Genomic DNA, 21,014 nt, shown 5'->3' with positions numbered 1-21,014 from the left:
CGACGTACCGGGTGAGCGATCGAGGACACCCGGTATACCGAAAAGGAATTCTCTGGCAGGTGATGGGGGTTCCTATTCATCTCAGCACCAGCAACAACAGCCACAACAACAACAACAACAGCAGCAGCCGCAGCAGCAACAGCAGGTGCAGGTGCCGCAACCGTTACAGTCGCAACAACATTATCAAAGCCAGGATCTAGTGAGCCCCACGTCGGGGAGCGAGCATGCTGTCCAAGCCAGAAACGAGATCCTCTCGTCGTGCATCATCACCGAGTGGGATCACACCCTCATGCCTCCTCATAGATTGTTAAGCCATGACCTGCCTACCACGGTTTGTACTTGCGTCGCGTCCGGCGAAGAGGAGGAGGATGAGCTAGATCAACGGCAGCCGCAGCTAACGCGGCACCAAGTGCGCAAGCTACGACGTACACGAAGGATAGATCCGCAGCCGATACTCGTCGAGGACGAGGACGACGTGGAGGGAGAGGACGAAGGCGAGGAAGAGGAGGAGGAGGACGTGGAGGTGGAGGAAGACGAGGAAGAGATGGCCAGGCAACGTCACCTCTACGAGACGGCCTTCGACTGCAAGGTCAATCGCTCTGACGACGACCTCGATGATCTCGATCGGGTTACCAATCATCCTGTGTTGCATTCGCAGGTACATTGTCTCGTCTTTCTATCTTTGTTCGTTAATTAACCCTTTGTGGAGTTTATTGGTTGTATTCGTAGTTCTTTTCTAAATGAATCCATCGTTCTGAAAGGTTTAACCTACTTCGAGTGTTTTTATTTTTATTTTTTTAAAGTTGATACGAAGTGGGCTTCTGGTAGTTTTTCCTTTTCGTATTTTATCGCTGTTTCATAGATTCGTTTGATTTATTCAAAGGAGCAAAGCGGCGCAACTGTTTCTACATTAATATTTGTGTTTGCAATTTATTTCCCGCACACGCGCTGCTCGGCACAGTATCGGGGTTCCCGGGTCGGTGGCTTTTAATCATAAGCAATTAAAGTCCAATATAGCTTAAAACGGTACGGAATTTCGGAACGTGAGCTACGAATCTACCGCTATCAAGCGCAAATTGGACTTTAATTGCGGTCGAACCGTATAATTCGTCTATTATGCGCTGGCCTAATGAAATCTTCCACATTGTATAAGTAACTTTTAATGTACACGAAAGGATGACAATTAGAGTTAACTCAGCGAACCTATCGATTCGCTTTCATCGTAAACACGCTCAATCCTTAGAAATACATCTTGTTACATAGCTAAAGCAAAAATAAAATTATTCGACAAAGCAGATAAGAAGCAACAGCACGATACCAGTAAGCAGAACGAGCTCATCGACAGACACGTCGAAGCAACAACCGCAGCCGCAACCGCAGCAGGTCCCTTACGCATGTCAGTCCCAGAACAGCAGCAAAGATCGACGTAAAGTCGTACTTCTCCGCCCAAAACCGATTCCGAGCCGTCTACAGCAGCAGCAGCAACAGCAGCAATCAGACAATATTTCTACTCTGTCCCAGGACATCGAATCCCTCCAGATCAACTCGAGCGACGAGAAAACCGGGTCACCGAGGCTACCAGCCAGAGGATACACCCCGTCGCCTCCATCCACGGCACCGTTGCCCGCCAAGTTCCACGGCAATCGTGACCACTTGTTGTTGAACATACGCAGCACGCCAAATTTACCTTCCCAGCCGGACCATCCGCGTCTCAAGGACCTCAGATTGCCCGTGAAGTCTATGTTGAGGGCGAAGGACTCGCCGCAGAGTAGCGAGGGCAGTATCCTCGAGATCAAGAGTAGACCGAAGAGTTTTGCCCAGGACAACGTGGAATCCACGCAGGGGCAACGCTTCGACAAGGAGCTGATTCTCGAGTTCAAAGGCAGGCCGAGGGAGGACAGGCAACGACCTCGTAGCCTGATCCGCGAGAGCAAACCGATCATGGAGTTCAAGGGCAGGCCTCACGAGGCGGAAAGCGATCTTCTGCGGCCACGTCGGGTGGTCGGCCTGTCGGACTTCAAATTGCGGACCAGTAGACGCAGACCTGGCTTCTCCAGTACGGAGAGCATGGCTACCAGTAGCAGCGGTGGTAGCATGGAGTCCTTGAGAAGCAGCACCAGCGAGGGGAACAGATCTACCAGCAGCTCGGAGAGTCGTCACAGTACCAGTCTGAGCTCTCACAGTTCCGACAGCGGCAACACCAACTGCTACCATCATCATCAACAACCGTCGATGACCGGTTTCTTGACGCATCACGCGAACAAGCTGCACATACTCTCTCCCATCTCGGACAAATCCTCTCAGGAGCCAGCTTCCGAGACCTCGGACAACAATCGCAACAACAACTCGCAGAAAGCCTCGCCGGAGGAGAACGTGACCACGGAGAACAACGTGACCACGTCGAACAACACGAACACGAATACCGGGAACGCGAACACGAATTCCGTCACTTCTCCCATGGACACGTCGTTCAAGAAGAGGCGTACGCCGCAAAACAAGAATCTGATTAATCTGGCCCTGCAATCCTCGTCGTCGGGCGATGCGGAGATCCAGGGATCAGACAGCGGCATCTCGATCGAGTCACGGGCCGGGATCAAGTGCAAGCCGTTCGGCTTCCACTTGTTGAAGCCGCAGCTGGATAACATCAATCTTGTCGACAACGAGCCCGAACTGTCCGATCTACCTTTTGACATGCCGAAGCTTAGAAGGAGGCGATTGCTTATGCAACAGGACGCGACCACGTCTGGTAGCGCGACCAGCGTGGATTTGAGGGACCTGCCGTTCGACATGCCCAAGCTCAGACGGCGGCTCAGATGCATGCAGAGCACGGAATCCAGCGGATCTCAGGCGTCCTCCAGTCTCTCTGTGCGCGACGTCGAGGCGCCTGCTCTATTCGGTGAGTTCTTTTTTTACCACGGTATTATGAGATTATCGGGGCGCGAGGTTCGTAAAGGTCAGCCGAGCTTTTTCGCTGAGATACTCTTCTTGAATTTCGAGTGCACGTGGGAGGAGTAAGTGGGTTTAAGATACGAGGGAATTTCTAAATGGTCGGGAAATGGGTTTAGAGTTGAAGCGAGAGGATGGATCACTTTCTTTTTTGAATAGTAATGCAGGGTGTTTAAAACAATCGTTAACATTTATCCTTATTCTATAAAAGAAATTCCACAACATCAAATTTGATACTGTATCGTATTCAATGTTACCAGAAAGTCTGTCTCAATTATAACTTACTTCACTTGTCTTTATAACATTTTGGCATGTGTAGGTTGCATTTCAACACTTAGGTCAAAATTTTCGGAAATGCGACTTACACCTCTACAACTTTACCGGTGGATTGCGTTATCAGTTCTATTTCTCTAAAAATATTATTTCCATACAAGTGTTAACATTTTAATGTTGGCACCCACGTCGCTCGGAGAATACTTAGAATTACGTTTCGCTAGAAATTCTTAAAGCGTTTAAGAACGTGTTGGATGTTATTAAAAAATTGTTTCTCGACAAGAATGACACGTGTTAAAGTGTCTGTTAAAGGGGTGTGCTCGGTAAGTTCGCTGTCCAACGCAGGGGACTCCAAAGTGGAGGTCCACCCTTCTTTAATCGAGCGTCTAGCCATTAAAACGATAAAAACCGTACTTTCGGCATCTCGAGGTAAGCTAAGTACTTATCAACGTTAGGGGACACCGTAATTTGATGCTGATCGTTATGAACCTTCCAGACAGCGGCTAATATCGTTAAGCTTCACTTAGCGCCTGCATCCCTCTCACAGGCTAAATATTTAACCGTGCCAACGCATACTCCTCGATACGCACATATACGCAACACGAGTGTACATTTCCGATATTTTACTGTCCACCAAATCACTACACTAAACTTGTGGAACGATGCTGAATAGTATGGGTTCGTTGAAAGTTCAATTGCTCAATTTCTCTCTGTGTTAATTTATCTCTACAATCGGGGAGCATTGCTACAAAAGAACGCTTCTTCTTCGCGGAGGCCGGCGGAAGTTCGAAACTTTTAATTAACGTCTTGTCCCGTGTGTATTCCTCTCGAGAACTTTCCGTTGTGCGGAAAGTCATGCAACGATACAACGTTTCGCTGTGTATTTCCGCAAAGAGACTCAAAGTTTCGGGCAGCATAGACTACTTGTCACGGTGAGAAGTAAATCCAGCAAGGATTAACCAGATTTGCCCAGTCACGGCGAATCAGTTATGCGCTGCTCGCTGCTGTGTAAACATAGATTACTATAACGCGATGCGTAATGCGACGATGCATGCATAACGCTGAATCTAATGCCGCGATTTGCTCTTGGAGCTCTCGTTCGACAGGCTGAATATTTCACGAAAAAATGGATCGATGCAACTGCAAAATGGGGAATTTTGTATCGGGGTTTCGTGACGAATACTGGCAAAGTGGTTCAAATTTCGGTTAAAAGATTCAGACCTTGGGAACGAAGCATTATGATGTTAATTGGACCAAATTGGTATCGTACAATCGGCAATTGCGATAGATATTCGTTAGCTTGGCTCGATAGAGCTGTGGCGGGTACGTCGTCAACAAACCCTTACCGAACCGGTTAATTGGACCAAATTGGTATCGTACAATCGGCAATTGCGATAGATATTCGTTAGCTTGGCTCTATAGAGCTGTGGCGGGTACGTCGTCAACAAACCCTTACCGAACCTCGTTCTATTCTTCCACGCGAACGTTCTCTTTTCCAACTCCTTCAGATTTTGGTTTCCATTCTTTTGTCTCTCCCCGGGTTAAGACTTGCCTTCGTCCTCGAGTGGCCTAAGAAGCGCACATGTGGCATCCAGGTTCGCACGAGGACGTTCCGTTTCCACCACTTTCTCCACTTCTACCTTTATCTATCGCTACTCCTGTCTCCCTGTCCTAACAATATAAAAACCCAGTACGCCTACACCTCCGGACAGTTTTTCCTTTACCGACCATCGCGACGTACCACAGCTACAGCTGCCGCCGGGACAATTAGCAAAGTAAACGATTGTATTTTCTGGTCCAATTGTACGCCGACCATACACTGGTACTTTAATAAATTGAGGTGAAAACAGTGTAACGACGTTCCTCACCCATCTCAGAGCATTTAAACAGATACAATTTTAAGCAGAAAAAGAGCAATGGCACATATTATAGTAAAAATGGTAAATCTTCACTGAGAACTGTCGAATACTCCAGAGCCATGATACGAGACTCGAGGAATCATTATCGAATACTGCTAAACCGAACCTACAAACCAATCATCCAGAAGCTTAATCACCGACACCTTAATACCTCTATAATGACATCGATCGAAGAAAGACACCCGAAGCCGGGGATTTGCCACGTCGTATTGCGTGAAGATTTATGCGTCATCGATCACCGATCGCCCCTAATACTTGAATCTGGCCGCGATTTGCGGGCTACATCAGCAGGCGTTCGGAATTAGTCGGCCGATTAAGCTTCTGGTCCCTCGTTCTGCAACCAGGGCCATATCCACGAGCTCCCTAAGTTCTACACCACGTTCCGATGGGAGTTTCAACCGGCAGCCTACCCTCGGCGAACTCGAAATTGCGAGAGCTGTGTAATGCGACGAGCTTGAAGGTGGCGTCGCGATGCCCGCGGGCGAAATCTGCGTCGCGTAGCGATCGGGAGGGACGGTAAACAGCGCTATAGTGATATGCAGGAGTTGGGCCGTTGATGTATGGCAACCGATGGTTGCCGGGATACACGAAGACAGGATGAAAGGGTTATTTTTAACGCCGTTCTCGAGTTGTCGATAAAGGTGCGAACGTTCGCGAAATCGAGCCCCTTGAAAGCATCGGCTGTTGGAAAATTAATGGTCACTGGGTTAGTTGCAAGCAAAAGGAGGAAAAACGTGACGATGATGAATTTCCTCGGGTTTTAATGCCTCGTGGTTTTTGTTCCGTCGTTCTGCTGCGAAGGGCACAATAGCTGGTGAAAAATTGAAACGTGTCTCGCGATTGGATAAATCTAATCTTCCGATATTCTTCGGTTAGAATTGATGAATCTTCTCGAGGAAATTAGCAAAAGTATACGGTGAAATGAAATTCTAACAGCGCAGAATTTGTAAAGGATATTCCGCTTGACACGGTTCTTTCTTTCGATAACAGACACGGACAAATCGACTGATTCGCTTGAATAAATACAAATACAAACGCACGAGTGACGAGACATCGTTTCCGGTCCCGCGATAACCAAAATTGATCGATGCTTCGGTATATGTTGTACGAGCTGTTTTCCATATCGCCCGCTCTTGATAACGCGTTTGTTGTGTTTCGTGGTCTGATTCGTTTTAACCACGAACGTGTCCACCGTGTGCAACCTAAACCTTCCTATCTTTACATATCATTAAAGAGGAGAGAGGAAAAAGAGACAATTTCAACAATTCGAACTTTGTATCTGTAACCTTCCCGATAACTGTTCCAATTTTTCCCGACCTGTTTATGCATAAAACATAGCCACGTTCGATTTCGTCGTATCTCAAGTCGTGTACACGTGGATTCTCGTACGAGTTCTCGATTCTCCTGATCGCAGTCAGCTGCGACGGTATCGAGAAGCCGTCATTTTTTCCCGGTTGATGGATGTCGGTCGATTCGCAGCCGTAAATTACATTTTGAAGAGGGGAAAAAAGGGGGAGAATCGCGCGATCCAGAACAGATTCCCGAAAATCTCCAGGTTTTTCCCCGTCTTCTCGAGTTGCCGACAATTACTTATCCCGCCCGAGCAATTCTAGGCGCGAATGATCGATCGGTGTATTTGTTTTTAGTCCCGGCCTCGCTTTTATGAGTTCGCGCTGATGGATCGTCGATTGCGCGCGCAAAAAAGAAAGAAAAAAACAGCGGCAGCAATTTCCAGGAGAGAATTAGCGATCGAAGGCGAGGGCAAACAAGCCGACAACGAATCCAACGAGAGGAAAATTAATATCGAGAATATTGTCGACATATTAGATTCGCTTTAACGGCGCAGCGCCGCTTTAATTGGCCTTCGTTCAACGATGGCTCTCGACTGTCGGCGCCAATAACCTTCGCGGAATTATTACGTCATTTCTGCGGAGTAATTGGAAAACAGCAACGCGTTAAATTCTGCACAGTAACGAGGAACTCGCGCGAGCATACGGTTTTCGTGTGGGTCCAAAATTCGCGTTATTTCGGTGGAGCTTTTCCGATGCAGCTTCGCGAGATTGAATAATGACGTTTGTCGGTGGCAATTGCCTTCAATGCGCATTCTTCAGGGACAATTAGAATTCAGGGGGCAAAAAATTCATCGATACAGGCACAATAGTCCCAAGTGACACAATAATACCCTTTCAAATTTCCAAATTAAATCTCTCCCGAATTGAACATTCCAAAGATCCTATAATAAAAAATTTCATAAAATATTCAACCTTCGAAATCTCGAAAAGAATTCGCACATAGTAACTAGCAAAAGGTGTCCTTCGAGACGAAACCGAAAACGGGATCGAAACTGAAATCCGCTTTGAAATTAAAAACATAATCGTCGCACGGTCCATTAAACGGCGAGGCTAGGGGTAGGATCGCCCCACGTTGAAATTAAGCGGGGACATTTTCCAAAAGGACGGTTTTCGACTCGCCGCTCGCGCTCGTTTTGTTCCCTTTCGCTTTCTCCTTTGCCGTGTTTCAGCCGCGCGGCGACGGACGACTAACCCGGAAGAAGCATGGTTCCGCATTGTGCTTCCGAACAAAACGTCCGAGGTTGCGCTCGCGCGCGTCCGCGTGTCCACAATGCTCGCGTGGGGTGGCAGTGACGCGAATGTGGAACGGTTGCTCCCGGGCCCCGAACCGCAATATCTTTGTCCCCGTGCATCGTTGCGCGTGTTCCATTCGAGGCGGAAGTGCAGGCACACCCGCGACAGGTGTGTTTCGTATTCGCGGGCGGCGATGCTGGTGACGAAGATACCGGGCAAACATATTGGAAATATCGGAAATATTATGCCCTAGTTGCATCTCTCCACCTCCGACCCAACGTCGACCCTTGTAAAACGTCAATGGCGACCCTTTCGTTAAGCGGCTCCTGTCAAAGATGCACTTTTTGCCAGCGGATAAAAATAGCTCCGTGAACTGGATCAATGAACGATCGTTGCGTTACGAATGGTTTCATCGGTGGTAGAGGTTCGACGACTTCCGTTCGTGGTTTTACGCGTGATCGATGACGGAAGTTTGACGCTTGGTTTTGGTATATTTTGACGGAGGCTCGGTTAGCGGTGTTGTTAAGCAATTTCCAATGTTTTCTTTGTACGTTCTCTGCTTGCATGAATATTCTCCTTTTTTTTGGATTGGGTGCATATGCATCTATGCATCGCGATATTCTGGTACTTCTTTTTTTTTAGCTGGGATTTTGTGTTTACGCAAGTTTCGCGGGCGATATGTGAATTTTTATAGGTTGCTTTATATTTTTGTGAAGTTGTCAATTAAATAAAATACTGAAATGGTGATTGAATCTCTGTTACAAAATTCAATTAGCGGCCGTAGCCGTGCATGTCTACCGGTTCCCGTTCGATCACCGAAGTCAAGATGCACTGAGCGGCGTCCGTAAGAGATGGGTGACCGCTCCTCACCCGTCTCTGGAAGCCGTGCTGCTGGTTTTTTCGGGCTGAAATTTCACACAGACGTTAGTTCCATCCTTACTAACGTCTAGAAATTGAAAAAGTCCAAGAGCAAAAATCCTTACCGCCAAATTGGGGTTCAAGCATGGTCGGGTGTCGTCCTGGCTTATTCTTCGGTTGGTGGTGTTTCGATAGAGAGTAGAAACCAGGTCTGATAGAGCTAAATAGCTGAGGCACTCTGAGTCCTTCTAAGGGACGACCAGCACTTAGTTGTTACAAAATTCATGATTAAATTCGAGTTGTATGCAGTATACATTTTAGGTATACCATGTACCTGAAGAACTTTGAAATTAGAGAATGATCTTTATTTCAACAAAAGTCACAGTACACTTGGATAAAGGCATTTTAACAATTTCTATAATTTAAAGTAAAAAGTCTGAAATCGTTGAAATCTGAAGTCTCGTTTTTAAATATTATAGCGACAGACAGATGCTGCGGAAGCTCCAGAAGTGTCAGACTAGCAAAAACATTTATTAGAGAATTTTAACTACCTGTTCGCATGTCTGGTGTAATTAAAAAGAAGGTAGGATGTTAAACGCATCGATAACATGAAACGCTAATTTCACTTGCCCGAGCCTCTGATATTCAGGTATCAGAGGCTAACTCTGTGGTGCACAGTACGCGTACGGACGACGTTTGTGCAGGCACGTGTACAAGGTGACGATGTCGTAATTGCACGGCAGGTCCGTTTACGTTTTAGCTTTTTTTCAAACGTCACATTCTCGTACTTCAATAACACACGTTCGCCATGCCACAAAGCTGAACGAAAGCGTTTGAAATTGTTACTCGTCCAATTCTCCTATGCATCTTCTACGCAGCGTACTTCAACGGTGAACATTTTCGTGTTTTCCCGTGTTCCACTCGATTAAAATTTGCGTTAATAGCAAATTCTGTGTCGTGTAAAAATGACAATTTTCTTCGTGAAACCTTAGACCTTGATTAGAAAATTATATCGAAGCTTCACTTAATTGGAGTTCCGCTTGCACGCAGGTCTACTCTCGGTTTACGTTAGGTTCCATGAACTTGTACCTTGGAAAGTCACGATTACATAAGGTTATTAAGTTGCATAACGATTCTTCTAATGGAACGTGAAGTACGGCGTGTGCTTTATTTAGCTCGCCGTGTCTCATTATGCGAAAGAGGCGGAAGGTCAAGTTCAGCTCTTGAACGTCGAAACGAGGTCTGAATTAAACTGAAAACTTCGCAGTCTACGTAACTTAATATCTGCTTCCGTATCCGGAATCTGGCCTCACGGCTTCACGGATCCGACCGTTTCGCATAGCTGAATGGATGGAGTATTCGAATTATGCGACTGCTGAAATAATTGGGATTCCATTTTGTCTAAGACAGTATTTTCTTACCTGCGCCCATTTTTCTTCTCCAATACAGTTACACGAGATCACGATCCCTCGATAAATACACCAAAATTATTGGACATCGTTTCTTACGTTTCTTCGTGTAATTCGATAAAATTCACGGCTACGTAAAAATCAGCATTTTACACTTGGCGTTAAAAATATTCCGCAGCCTCAATATTGCCGAAAGATTCTTCTTTCGCCTCGCGACACGATAATCTAATCAATAAATACGTCTCCTCCGGGATATATTTGCGTTATGGTATCGCGCTCTCCAGGTATTACAGCCGTAGATAACCGTTACGACATTGTAAATCTCGCTGCACGAACGATGTAATCCGTGATTTTAGCATCGACGAGCCGGCAGAATTGATATTCGCAATCTCCACCAAGGTCGATCTATCCTCGCGTCTGGACCATTTAACGGGCAGCCATGGTGGTCGTTAACAGGGTGAAAAGAGAGAGAGAGAGGGAAGGGGAATAGATGGGAAAAGGAAAAAAGCACAGTGGTCGGTATCTCCCTTCTCTCGCTTGGCTAGGTACAGGAGAAAAAGTTCAGCAGCTAGAGAAAAGGGGGAAGAAGACTTTTGCTACTCGTATTTGAATTACTCCCGCCACCCAGAGCCCCGTTTCTTTTGTGTCTGCGTGACGTTCAACCCCGGAGGATCGCTAGATAAAGGAGCTATCGATCTCTTTTCTATTTCCAGGAGGGCTATAACGCTGATACACCTTTCGGTGATTCTTTCTTCTAAATCTATCGACAGATCGTACCGTACTCTACTTTGTTTCAACTATAAGTAGCGATTTGTTGAATTAGAAAATGTTAACCCTTCACTCTCTACCGGTGTTATTCGTAATATGCACTATAAATCCATTCAAATTCGATTTATGTGAAAATGAAGCAAATTAGCAAGAGAAATAAATTTTTCTTTTTCAAACTTTTTCGTTTCCAGAATTTTCGCTGTAATAGTGTGTTAAAATTGCCGGTCAATCGTATCAAAAAGTGCGTAGAATGCAAAGGATTAACAGCATATTTTTCCATTTATTTCATTCCTTCATTTTTCTTTTTTCTCCTGCATTTAAATATTAAATTTCCAATTAACGTCAACACCTCGTGGTTTCACGTGACATACGTGGGCGAGCAAAGTAATTACACCTCCCGCGCAAAGACGTCAGTGTTTTTCTACGTAGCGTTTGCTACGCGCTCCAGTTCAGGCAACAAGCGCGGATCTAATTTGAGAGAGAGAGAGTTTCAAAGGGGTTGACTTTCAGGTCCGCGGAGACCAGGATTGAAAGCAACTTTTTCCGTATTTTCGCACAGTCCTTCTGTATCCGTTTTCAAGTCGATACGGTATACAGACAGCGGCTTTATTGTCGGTACCGCGGAACAAGTTCGGTTTACCTTTCGTTTCTATTTCGCGGAACGTGCACCATGCCCGCGCGCCGTTTAATCATTTGGTGTACGTCCAAAACCGCCATCATGGAGATAGTATAATTGCAATGGTTATCGAATAACTTTTTTCCCCGGGACAGTTGGAACATCAGAGCTTGAAATTCACTTGGACAAAATGTCAACGAAGCGTTTCAAACGAATATTTCGATTTTTATTTCAACAGGCGTAGCTATTTCTTTTTTTTTTTTTTATTTCGGTGAAATAGCATCTCGTTGTTTTCGTATGACACTGTTTTTACCGATTCGGTTTTTTCGTCGGCGATTTGTAGTGATTCAAATTTTATAACCGTTTAAAGTTTGGCAACGAACGGGTAAGACGGGTATTTCAGATGTTGTTTTATATGCAAATTGAACTGCACATACGTTCCTCGAGATAATAAAATTCAAGGTAGCAATTGTCCTCGAATACCTATTACTACTTTACGATGTTATCGAAGAAATGCATTTTACGTCGGATCGAACTACGGTTCGTATACTTCACCGATGTTTTCTGGCAATTCCCTTATCGGACAGTTACATTTTGGTTGTCGTCCAAAGTACCTCGTTGGATTTCGCGAACATTCACTGTGTGATAAGTGGCTGATACTTAGAACCACGTGAAGACTGTGGAACTTACAATTGCAATTATGTAATATTGCTTTCTTCGAGCAGAAACTATGATACAAATGATAAAGCTTCGATTTTTAGTAGAATCACAACGAAAGGAGTATTTTTGAAAAATTAATTTCATTCTCAATATTTGCAATGTAAATCTGTTTACTAGTTACTAAATACTTCTGTTTTAATACAGAACCGCAAAGCTCCATGAAATAAAATTCCATCTATCATTCTATCTAACTTATTCCAATGGTATAAAAAGTTCGTGTTTGCAAACCGGCCAAAAATCACAGCCATCAGACCGGATACCATCGCCTAAAACTCTCGTTATTTCACCCTGTTTCCAAACACCCTTGTCACCCTCCGCTCATCATCGACAATTTACCATACCGTTGTACAAACGTGGTTATTTTATCCACGGAATATTTTCCCAACTCCCGTCACGAACTGCGTTCGATCGGACGAAATGACAATAACGTTAAATATGACGGAATAATGAGAACTCGTCAATCACGATCGTCGAATATTTCCGCTCGGAGTTTGCCGAGTGAAAACGAAAGAAGAAACATTAACGCTAAATGGTATTTTTACCACTATATGGCGAACCATAATCTAGTATTTTTGAAAACGGCAGGAATTACAGATTTCAGTGCAAATATCTCTCTGTTTAAAAAATTTGTATTGGTAAATATTTAATGTAGGTTCGGGGCCTTCAGTGAGGAAATCAAGATGGCGCCTTGATTATGATCATAGACCTCGGTTTGCAAATTTTTCCTCGGTTCCTCAGAGATATGTGGGATAGGGCCTTCATGTTCGCCACAAGGAGCAATAAATGCGAGAAAATTAAGATGGCGCCTTGATTATGATCATAGACCTCGGTTTGCAAATTTTTCCTCGGTTCCTCAGAGATATGTGGGATCAGGGCCTTCATGTTCGCCACAAGGAGCAATAAAAGCGAGAAAATCAAGATGGCGCCTTGATTATGATCATAGACCTCGGTTTGCAAATTTTTTCTCGGTTCCTCAGAGATATGTGGGATCAGGGCCCTCATGTTCGCCACAAGGAGCAATAAAAGCGAGAAAATCAAGATGGCGCCTTGATTATGATCATAGACCTCGGTTTGCAAATTTTTCCTCGGTTCCTCAGAGATATGTGGGATCAGGGCTCTCATGTTCGCCACAAGGAGCAATAAAAGCGAGAAAATCAAGATGGCGCCTTGATTATGATCATAGACCCCGGTTTGCAAATTTTTCCTCAGCTTCCACAATAATATTCTAATCAAGAATCCTTAGAGATTTAGGAACTTAAATGAAGGGTTGAGAAACCGAAAATTAAGTAACAGAAAATAATGAAATTTCTTTATTTTCCACGGTCAGACGGTCGTTTTGAAACACTGTGCGTTGCCGCGGGTCGAATAAAATTCACCGAACGAAATTTCAACGGATCCCCTAACTAGATTCCCGTTTCCCGATGACATATTCCCCGTGCTGGTAGAAAAATACAATTTTCGTCTGTCTGGTCACGGAAACCGGTCACGTACGGTTTACCTCCGTTCGACGCCAATTGCGCTAACACCGCGTGCTCCTCGCTACGTTTTCGTATGTATATTCGACTGTCGTTAAACGTTTGGTAGGAGGCCAACGATGTTGCTTGCTCGAAGTCCAGTGTTAGCTTTAATTCCCAGTCGTTCACTCTATACACGTCTACGACGAGCGGATTTTAACGAGTGGTTTAAACGTTGCTCACTAATTGTCACGGTCGACGAAATTCCTAAGTGGCACGAATCCTTACGTTCAGCTCGACTAATGCTCGTTCCACGTAAACCTGTTCGTTGGTAACCCAGTTTTATCGATGCTCCGTTTCACCAGAACTTACCTGACGTTTCTCTTTCATCGTTTTCCTTTTTTTTTTTTTTTGTTACTTCTTTTCATTTTTATACCTTCTTTTTTTAATAATACAGTTCGACGTTGACACTTGGCCCCGTCCAATTAATTCGCGACGAGTGTTTTCCGGCGAGATCGACGAGAAACGAGCATGGCCACGGTGTTAATTTACGAGCTATGCTTCGTGTTGATAGTTGCGACTATGTTGCGACAGTACCCTGACTCGTTAGAAGCCTCTTCATAGGCGAGGCTCGTCGCGAGATTCAAACGACGACGAGAAGATCGGATTTGTGACAGAACGACGGGATACGTCTTTGAACAGTTTACTCGCGGAAATGTTAACAATCCGAGGAAACGAAGGGTACGGAGAGATGAAACGGTTGGTTTATCGGAGAACTTTTTTGCTAAATCGACGCTTAGAGAGGAATGTCTGGATGCCTTGTGCGAGAAAGAGTGGTGGAGTTAATTGAAGTTAGTGTTTACTTCGGTAGTGAGTGAGTAATTTGTCTGCAGTTGTTGAAGTGGTATTGTGAGATGGAAGAAAAATTTCTAGCTCTTTTTATTGACCTTCTGTTATACAAAAGGGAGTTCAAATGGAAAAGTGGAATCAATTGGTATTTTTAAGGAATTATTCGTTAGAAAAAATATTAGAGAAGAACCAGGACAAAATTAAAAAAAAAAACAACGAATAATCATATTGGTTTTCAAAGATTAATTGTAAATAATAAAACTACCATCGATTTAAGAATTATTAGAATTAATTTTCAAAGGAATTGTTGAAATGAAGCGCAATAACAATTTGTCTGATTGTTCGATTGGAGAAAGAAAATAGAGCAACGAGTAGTGAAGTTTGGCTTTCAAAGATTAATTGTAAATATTAAAACTGCCATGAATTTAAGAATTATTAGAATTATTTTTCAAAAAAATGGTGAAAATGAGTAAATATCACTAACATATATTTATTATTTTTATCATTCACTCACCAATACATCTACCGATTATCTGAACCACTAAAGAAAGAAAAAAAGTAGAAAGTGATGGAGTTGATTAAAATACAAGCCACCTATCCACGCTAATTCCCCTCGAATCTCTCAATCGATCACATAAAACGTGAAACGATGATTCACCGTTTAACCAGACTCGATCGTGCGTATCGATACGTATCCTGGCGCGAACGACTTGGTGATCCTCGAGCAAATTGCAGGAGCGTCGTATGTGCGTAGCACAGTAGTTCATATTTCATGAGGATCGAGCCGTATCAGGCATTCGAAGCAGGCTCGAAGTGTTTGTTACCGCGTCGATAAGGGCTGCTATAGCTAGTCGGGGGGGAGATCGAAGGAGGCGGGGTTGTGTAACTGCAACATCTGTTGGCGAAGATCTTAAGGTCTATCCCCGCGTTGGTATCCCGCATCTGTTGTTCGGACGTTTCGACACATCGCGAGCTTTTCTCCCGCCCGGGGGAGAAAGTGGCGCCCGTTGAAAAGATTCGGAATGGTGAAGAGGCGCGCGTATGATGGGCAAACTTGCGATATCACCGTGAGTCGCAACATTTCCGAGGATTTGTACGCGAGGTTATTGATTAGAGTGACGGCAAGGTTGCGTTTCTGTGGATTCGAGGAACGAGATTGAGAAACGAGGAGATTCGTGAAAATTCGCCGAGATTGATGACGGCACTGTCTCAGAAACGTTATTTATTTATTTAGACTGGTTTGTAATATCTATTTGTGCAAGTTTCGAAATTTAAAGATCTAAGATTAACCCTTTGCACTCGGAGGTGATTTTGCTGCAGGAGAGGTTGCAAATCGGATCTTTGAAATTTTTTCAAAGTAACGTAGGAATAAATTATACTATTTTATTTAAATATTCAGTGTATTCTCCATTTCATCGTGGCAAAGAAATTTATGGAGGTAATTATTTACCAAGTGACGATTATTTGATGTCGCTTCTCAGTCGCCACTCGATTGTAAAGGGTTAAATGTAGAACAATTGAAACGTTTTGTATTTATTTACAGATAAAACGGTGGAATTGTTCTATTTAGATTGTTAGTCCCTTATGCTTGGAAAGTTTGTATAACCGCTTTGTTTTACGAGTGCTGTGCATTGTTGAAAGGTTCCGTTCGAACTTGGACAATATCAATTCACATTTGGCAACTGGATTTAAGCACACTTTTTCGTTTTCCGTGCTTTCTCTCCTTTTTCCTGGACGTCGCTTGCAACGCTAGTTCCCATTGTCATCTGTTTTCTGTTTCTGGCTCTTAGCAATGCTTTTTACAGACGTAGGAGTTTAAACACGGAACACGGAAACAGCTCTGTGAGTTTTCTATCTTTATTGTCGACTTTTTTCGACCTACTTATTGAACTTTTTAAGACAAGTTAAGCCAATAGAAATTCAAATTTACTCTCGTGTAAAAATTTATATTGCCTGAAATTTGCAGTACTAAATTTCACCATTTCTTTATTAGCGGAATGAAATTGTCTCACTTGAGTACTCGGACAAAAATTCCTCTCAATTTAGTATGCATCGCAGACGTATCTAACGATCGACAGATAAACAATAAATTTAAAAACAAATAATTCGGGCAGTGGAGATTTAAATGAAAACGGTCGACTTGTTTTTCTAACGAAATGGAATATTCTTCGATAGTTTCACCGACAAGAGACGTTCCGCGAAGCAAATGGTGGCGCGTAAACATTACGCTACTCCTTTACTCGAAGCTCGAACTGCTGAGAACTGCTTAATGACCGAAGCAAATAGTAGTATCGTACATTCTGTTAGCAGAGGACTTACCAAGGTATGCGGCTTCTGCTGTACGGACACTCCACCATTGTCGTGAGACTTTACAAAATGGCGTACTAGTTAAAGGTGTACTACGAGTTTAAACGTTTATCGAAGATAAAACAAGGAATATTTTCCTAAATTATCTACTAAACAGTGGAGATTCGATGAAATCTTCAAGAAGAACAGTAAGGAAACAAAATTGATCCATCGAACATGGGTAACAAGTTTCTTGTGTCTCTGCATTTAGGGGTGAACACTTTCAGCGTACCGTGAAGCACAATTTTCGATCACAAGTCTTGCGTAAAGCTCTCCAACATCTGCTTGAATCTTCGATTTCTTCCATTGGGGGAGATTTTTCCAGAGTGCGACTGACTCGTGAAATATTTTCAGGAAGCACCACTTCGTCCAACTTTTCCTTCCGTTCTCCTTCCTGATGAATCGACGTCTTTTCCTTTCGCGTTTATAAAACTGTAGCGCTGCGTTCAAATTCGAGATTTCAGGATAGTTACTTGAGTGCACGATAAGAATGGTAGAAATTTTTCGACGATGTTTGGAACACGGTGGTAGTTGTTAGATTAGAGCGATGGAGGTGTGAAAGAAGGGTGCTTGGACTGATTCTCAGTGCGTGAGATTATAGTGTGAACGAGGTTTTTTCGGTGGACGTGGCTAAATGCTTTTAGGAATGTCTGCGTACTGCGAAAGGGGTAGAGGAATAGAAAGGGAGAGAATGCGAAAAATGGTTGCGGAAAATGCGCGCGCGGATGGTTAAGAGTTGAGAGTCAAGAGTCGGAGTCTTAGAAAGAGAGTCGAGAGTCAGGGTTCTTCGAAAAATTCTTAGGGAAGACCAAGTGTACTTTCATATTTAATTAATAACTATTATCATCTATTCAAAAATTTATATCGTCGCTAATTTACGTGACTGAATCCATTGAATTGGCCAGTTCTTACTGCCCATGCCCAACCTAAACCAAAAAATGTATTATAAATTACTAATCATGATAAACGAGTAAATCCATTCATAAATTTATCTCACTTAAAAAGAATATATTCTTTATAATTCTTTTTATCCAAATCAATTACATAATCTTCATTATTTCAAAAATCCATAATTCATTTAATTGTTTAAATCTAAAATCTACTAATTTAATCCTTATCCCTTGCTCATCTTCCTTTAAATATTTTACTCTTGGGTCATTCTATTATATCACAAATATTCTTAATTCCTTCCGGCAGTTCACTATAAAATTTTTCAGGTTCCACTGCACGCTCGACTCTTTTTAATATTTCTAAGTTAGTTTTTCAGGTAACGAGTACCAACAATTGTAAATTACTATCGTCGCGTAAATTTACAATTAGTATATTGTCATCACCATCAGTTCCCTCGATTCCTGCTTCAGTTTCACGCAACAAACTCCTAACTCGGCGTCCAAAAGCGTCGTTCGACCGTTTTCATCGAGGCTGATGAAACTGTAACAATTTCTCACTTCCACCAGCAACGAGGACCTCCCCCCTTTTCACGACGATTTCACCGACGCCGCGTTCAGACACACTTCCGCCTTAATGGCGTACCGAGACTTGATGGAATCGCCGGCGATCCTTTCCAGGCGGCCGTGTGACGCGCCACGTCCCCACTGTACTAAATTCTTCGTCGTCGTAAATCTCCGCGGCGAGTTCCACCCCTTGGTCGCAATAAATACGAATCGTCGACGCATGTTCGACTTGTCGCGGTTTGCTCTCTCAAGGAGGCTCGATTTTCCGCGTGACACGTCAGCCATACGTTCTGATTTTCACGGGGAATTAAAAGTTCTTCTCCCCGCTTCCGGCGATATACACACCGACCGAACGAGATTTCCGGTGACTACTCCGTGACGAAGAATTTCCCTCGAGACTTCTGCGGCTGGCTTTCCCTAAGTTTCCAACGACGGACCGTCTCTTCCTTTCCCGACGCACCCTCTCAGACGATGTTACCGTTGCATGGAACTCTTGTACTATTCCGTGGAAACGTTCTGGTTTATTTATTTTCTATTCTATGCTGGCAAATCGTTTTTGTCGGAGTGAAATGTAGAATGGGTGGAGAAAGTGTTCGTGCAGATTCAGTTTGTAATTTGCGCGGGGATTAAGTTGTTTCAGGCGTATTAACGAGTGGAATGGACAATTCTAGGGGAAAGAAATTACTTTTTATTCGCAGAGTACAGTATGGTATATAAAAATGATTGAGATTTCATAAATTTAGCTAAATCACGGTAATCCAATCCTATACAAAATGGATTCTTTCACACTAGAATAACCAGAGTTGAATGTAGAATATTTTTTCTCTTCTGATATATTTAGATCGAAATTATGTATAATTATTTCTTTATTTCAAGAAAAGTTACGACACACTTGGACAAAAGCATGAGAATAATTTTTGTGAAATCAAAAAAATGTGAAAATTTTCACAGATCGAAGCAGAAAAGGAAAACAGAAACGTTGGTCTGTGACCTAAAAATGCTACCCAACTTTGCTTTTTTTTTTTTTTTTTTTTTTAAGAAAACAATTCTCTCGATCGAAATCTTCTTATAAGGGCTCCGTTACACCAACCTCGAAGAGTTGAAAAGTATTTTTTTATTCGACATCCACGACTCCCGGTAGTATTTCTCCTCCTACCCGCTATATCGTTATCTACAGACCGGTCTGATTCAGACGCGCTAAATCTACTTTCACTCGAGAGCGCTCAACCCCATCCCAATGCAGAATTTAATCAACGAGACGTCCCCCCACGCGAGGAAAAATAAACCGCGTCACGCACTTGGTGCTCGTCATACGCCGTCATTCTCGGCCATTAAAACAAAACGTTTTCGTCTTCGTTCGCGTATGCCCAGAGGAGAGAAAGCATCCGGGGGAAGCGTTCATGGAAAAAGTTCTCGCGTAGAAATTCGCCAACTTCATCCCCGCGATAACAAGTTTCGAAAGTCGCCTGTTCCGTACCGCGGCGCATCTCGCGTATACAAATAACGGAGACACTTATTCGTATACCGAGTGAGGCACGTCTTCTTAGCTCTCTTCCCGTATACTCGCAGCTCTCCTCGCATTTCCCGAGAGACGACTCGGCGGAATGGAGAGGCACCGCGAAGAAATTGATTGAGACGTATCTCCGTCTGAGACGTATATTAAAACAGTCTGCGTCGGAAACGAGAAAATAAGTATACGGGTGTTAAGGATACTTAAGTTTAGACCAGGTTTACGATACGGACGCGACTCTGCTATTTTTCAGATTAAGGTTTGAATACGCGTTTAATGCTTTCGTTCGTTAATTACTCCTTACTGTCAGGAGGGCTTCAAACCTCTCGTAAAAGCGGAGAATTTGGAGTTTCTTCGTGCATCTCAATAGCAATTGACGTATCATAAACCCGCGCGAGCCGAGGCACATTGATAAGCCCAGGTGACGCGTACCTCACCCAGAACACCCCTTCCCTAAGGGTGAGCGGTTGGCGTCGGGCGTCGACCAAGGCCCTAACTTGATTGGGAGTTTTGGCCCCCCACCCAAATCTCACCCCCGTCAAGGGACCCAAATGGACGGACCAAAAACCGTATAAAGGGACTGGGGTGATAGACAAAAAGGACATTGTTGTAAGAACACATTAGTGAAACATAGAATCTGAACTATGGTACGAACGATTACACGAATCTTGAACCTCGGGACATTGGACTCGCACACGTTTAACATTTAAGAACTCAGTTACATTGCATTACTGTTACATAACAAACTGTGTTGCAAATAAAGAGTTATTTGCTATATAATCAGGCTTCGTGAACATTGTGGGAGCCAACAACTGGTGTCAAGAGGAAGATGAGAATGAAGGCGCGTGTGTATGTGTGCATCTCTGGGAACAATGTATCGGCACTTGAGACAGATTTCTACGTTGCGCTTAGCCAAATTTGGACGAAACGCTAAATATCGTTGGACTGCGGATAAATTCGGATGCGGTGAATTCTTGGAAGTGGGCCATCTGCAATTATAACCTTTGCCACGTTTGGATTTTATTCTAGGAGAGATCTCTGTCTCTTTATTTATCCGAGCGGAATTCTGTCAGTTGATGGTTTTATGTTCTGTGTGATTTGATCAGTCGAGCTTCGTGGAAATTGCATTTAAGCGTGGATTGGGAAAGTCCACCGAGGTATTAAAAAACAGGGGAAATATTTAGAAACGCGAATATGGAAAAAATAGAGGATGTAGTGCGTGCAATGCAGATGTAAAAAAAAAACGTAGGTTTCGATGGAAAAATTGTGAAAAAAGCTGCTAATCCTCGGAAAATTCGAAGATTAAA

The 21,014-nt window shown here is 43.6% G+C and overlaps 1 protein-coding gene across 1 annotated transcript in view; it reads left to right on the top strand.

Moving 5' to 3' along the window:
• LOC108578691 overlaps nt 1-21,014 on the top strand; it is a 181,251-nt gene that overhangs the window by 154,829 nt on the left and 5,408 nt on the right. The window contains 2 exon segments of the mRNA XM_017942069.1: nt 1-658; nt 1,297-2,896. The exon segment at nt 1-658 is cut by the window's left edge and continues 22 nt beyond it. Coding sequence (XP_017797558.1) covers nt 1-658; nt 1,297-2,896 — 2,258 coding nt within the window.

Source organism: Habropoda laboriosa, unplaced genomic scaffold (assembly GCF_001263275.1).
Source record: "Habropoda laboriosa isolate 0110345459 unplaced genomic scaffold, ASM126327v1 scaffold28, whole genome shotgun sequence".
NCBI classification, from domain to species: domain Eukaryota; kingdom Metazoa; phylum Arthropoda; class Insecta; order Hymenoptera; family Apidae; genus Habropoda; species Habropoda laboriosa.
Note: the sequence above shows the minus strand (reverse complement) of the source record. Positions and strands in the feature narration are given on the sequence as shown.